This window comes from Sinocyclocheilus grahami, unplaced genomic scaffold (genome assembly GCF_001515645.1).
Source record: "Sinocyclocheilus grahami isolate Dianchi unplaced genomic scaffold, SAMN03320097.WGS_v1.1 scaffold5.1, whole genome shotgun sequence".
Taxonomy (NCBI): Eukaryota; Metazoa; Chordata; class Actinopteri; order Cypriniformes; family Cyprinidae; genus Sinocyclocheilus; species Sinocyclocheilus grahami.
In genome coordinates, this window is record NW_015505184.1 from 6,742,122 (window position 1) to 6,744,439 (window position 2,318).

The window sequence follows — 2,318 nt, forward strand, 5'->3', positions numbered from 1 at the left end:
CAATATGGTTTAGTAATTAAAATCATTTAATTATTGTCCGTGCAGAGGCTATTCCGTTTTATTGATCTGTGGCGCATTCATTTTGATTCTTTACACGTGTAGTGATGTCCAGTGACTTGTTTGCATTATTTATGCATTATTTTATTTATTTGTAAGACTTTTTTATGACTAAATTTGGTAATGGGAGAGTAAAATTATTTTTAAAACGTACACCGTTCAAACTAGGCTGCTTATGTTGAAGTGTTTGGGATGTGGCTTTTAATGATGAGACCTTTTTTGTAATCAGGCTCTCAAAAAGTACATAAAAATTTGGACATAGATTTATCGGCCAACATATCGGTTATCGGCTTTCAAAAATAAAGAATTATCAGTTATCGGTATCGGCCAAAATTTTCATATCGGTGCATCCCTAGATTATACATACATTTTGGATAACGCATTCACAATTTTTATATATAAAGATTTTTTTTTTTTTGTAAAATTGTAATTGATAAAATATATTTTCTGCAAATCGAATGGATTGTATATTCAGTATATGAAAAAGCAGAAAATTCCCTCATCGTAGTAGCGCTTACTGGCCAATTATCAGAAAATTAGCTGATCGTCCATTCACAAAAGCTGGCATACATCTTCACTTTTCTGACATCTACACTTTTGGAAAAAATACAGGCCAATCAGTAAATTTGGACCAAACCTGAAAAATGCTAAATTATGTAACATTTCTAAACTTTGTAGCACTTTGTAGTAGGGCTGCACAATTATGACAAAAATCATAATTGTCGATTATTCCCTTGAAATTGTAATTGCGATTATTTATTACGATTATCACAATTTACATTGAATGATGTTTATACCATTGTTTGATGCAACTGTATGCCGTATTTTTATATGAAAATAAACAAGTTGAAAACACTCTAACTGAAAAACCTTTAGTGCTTTTCTATAGTATTAAGCCTCAAATGTCAAATATACATCGGATTGGTTTCTTCTTTAAATTAAAAAAAAGTAAACATTTGAATGGTATTATAATGTTATACTAAAACTAAAACAATGGAAAAACCCCTAAGATAACAAGTAGAAAGAAAAAAACATATCTTAAGCATGCAGAATTAGAAATTCGATTAATTGTGCAGCCCTACTTTGTAGCATAAATTCATCTACTGGAATATGCATAGTACACAAAATATTCTATGGATGCACTAAAATAAAAAAATACTGGCCGATACGGATAAGCCGATAATTATTTTTCCTAGTTATGGATGCTAACTGCAAAACCAACTGCTAAATAAAATATCTAGCCTACAATAAACCTGTACTATTTGTCATTTCCTCCCATTTGTTTTTTTTGCAAATGTCTTTTAAACCTGAAAAAAGGAAAGTATCATAATTAAAGGCTTTTCTGCAACTAATATCTTAATTGATTTTATTAACAAATGAAATTGAAAACCTCTGAATAGATGCAAGAAATTATATCAAGTATAAGACAAGCATCACCTGTTTTGACTTGTGGCAGTGTTCGTCGTCTAACTGGAGGTACTTTTTCAAGAGAAGTCACCTTAGCTGCAGAATTCCGTACTTTCAGGCCCACTCGGTGCAAATGTCCTCTTATATGATTAGAGAGGCTAATTCCGGACTCAAATACAGCAGGACAGTACGGACAAGCCTTCAGATCTGTCTCAACATCTGAGCTCGGTTCACGCTTTACAACTGTGATCGCTTCCGAGATTTCTTCATCCTTGCATTCATCTTTGACAGAAAGCATCCTTGGGGAACTGTGGTTTTTCCCAAAGTGACCTGTTGAGGCACCAAGACTTGCTTTTGCAGGTGAAGTCTGTTTTTTAACAAAACGTGCATTAGCATTCTCGTTACTTTCACATTCTTCAGGTCCAAGATCATCATTAGAATCACACATAAAATGACCGTTGTTGATAATTTCTTTACTCCTCTTGGATGTTTCAGGTTTCTTAAAATTTTGTCGGCATTTTGGGAAATCTAAAAGAATATCTTGGCCCTGCATATTGTGGAATGGAGTAGACATTTTTCTTTTGGAAGGTGACTTCTTTAATGTTTGCTTTTCCAAACTTATATGCATATAGTTGGTGTTTCCAACATCTTCTGAACAAGTCATGTTTTCATCAGACTTAGAAGTTCCCTTAGTGTTCCCTTCTTTAGAATGAGCTGATCTTTTCAGACACTTTAAGGGGGACAAACTAGCACCTGTTCCAGAAAAAGTGGTCTTGCAATTGAGGGAATCGTCAAGACACTCTGTTGTACTGCTTCCATCAGGCTCCTGATGAGTGTTGCATTCTGAGGCACTC

General features: G+C 33.8%; 2 protein-coding genes across 2 annotated transcripts in view; one reads left to right on the top strand and one right to left on the bottom strand.

Moving 5' to 3' along the window:
* Window positions 1-560, top strand: part of LOC107585666 (volume-regulated anion channel subunit LRRC8D-like) — a 14,724-nt gene extending 14,164 nt beyond the window's left edge. Inside the window, exon 3 of the transcript XR_001609275.1 lies at window positions 548-560. The gene's annotated coding sequence lies outside the window, so the exon portion shown is untranslated. The remainder of the gene's footprint in view (window positions 1-547) is intronic.
* Window positions 1-2,318, bottom strand: part of LOC107586139 (zinc finger protein 644-like) — a 29,975-nt gene that overhangs the window by 8,771 nt on the left and 18,886 nt on the right. Inside the window, exon 3 of the mRNA XM_016273385.1 lies at window positions 1,495-2,315. Coding sequence (XP_016128871.1) covers window positions 1,495-2,315 — 821 coding nt within the window. The remainder of the gene's footprint in view (window positions 1-1,494; window positions 2,316-2,318) is intronic.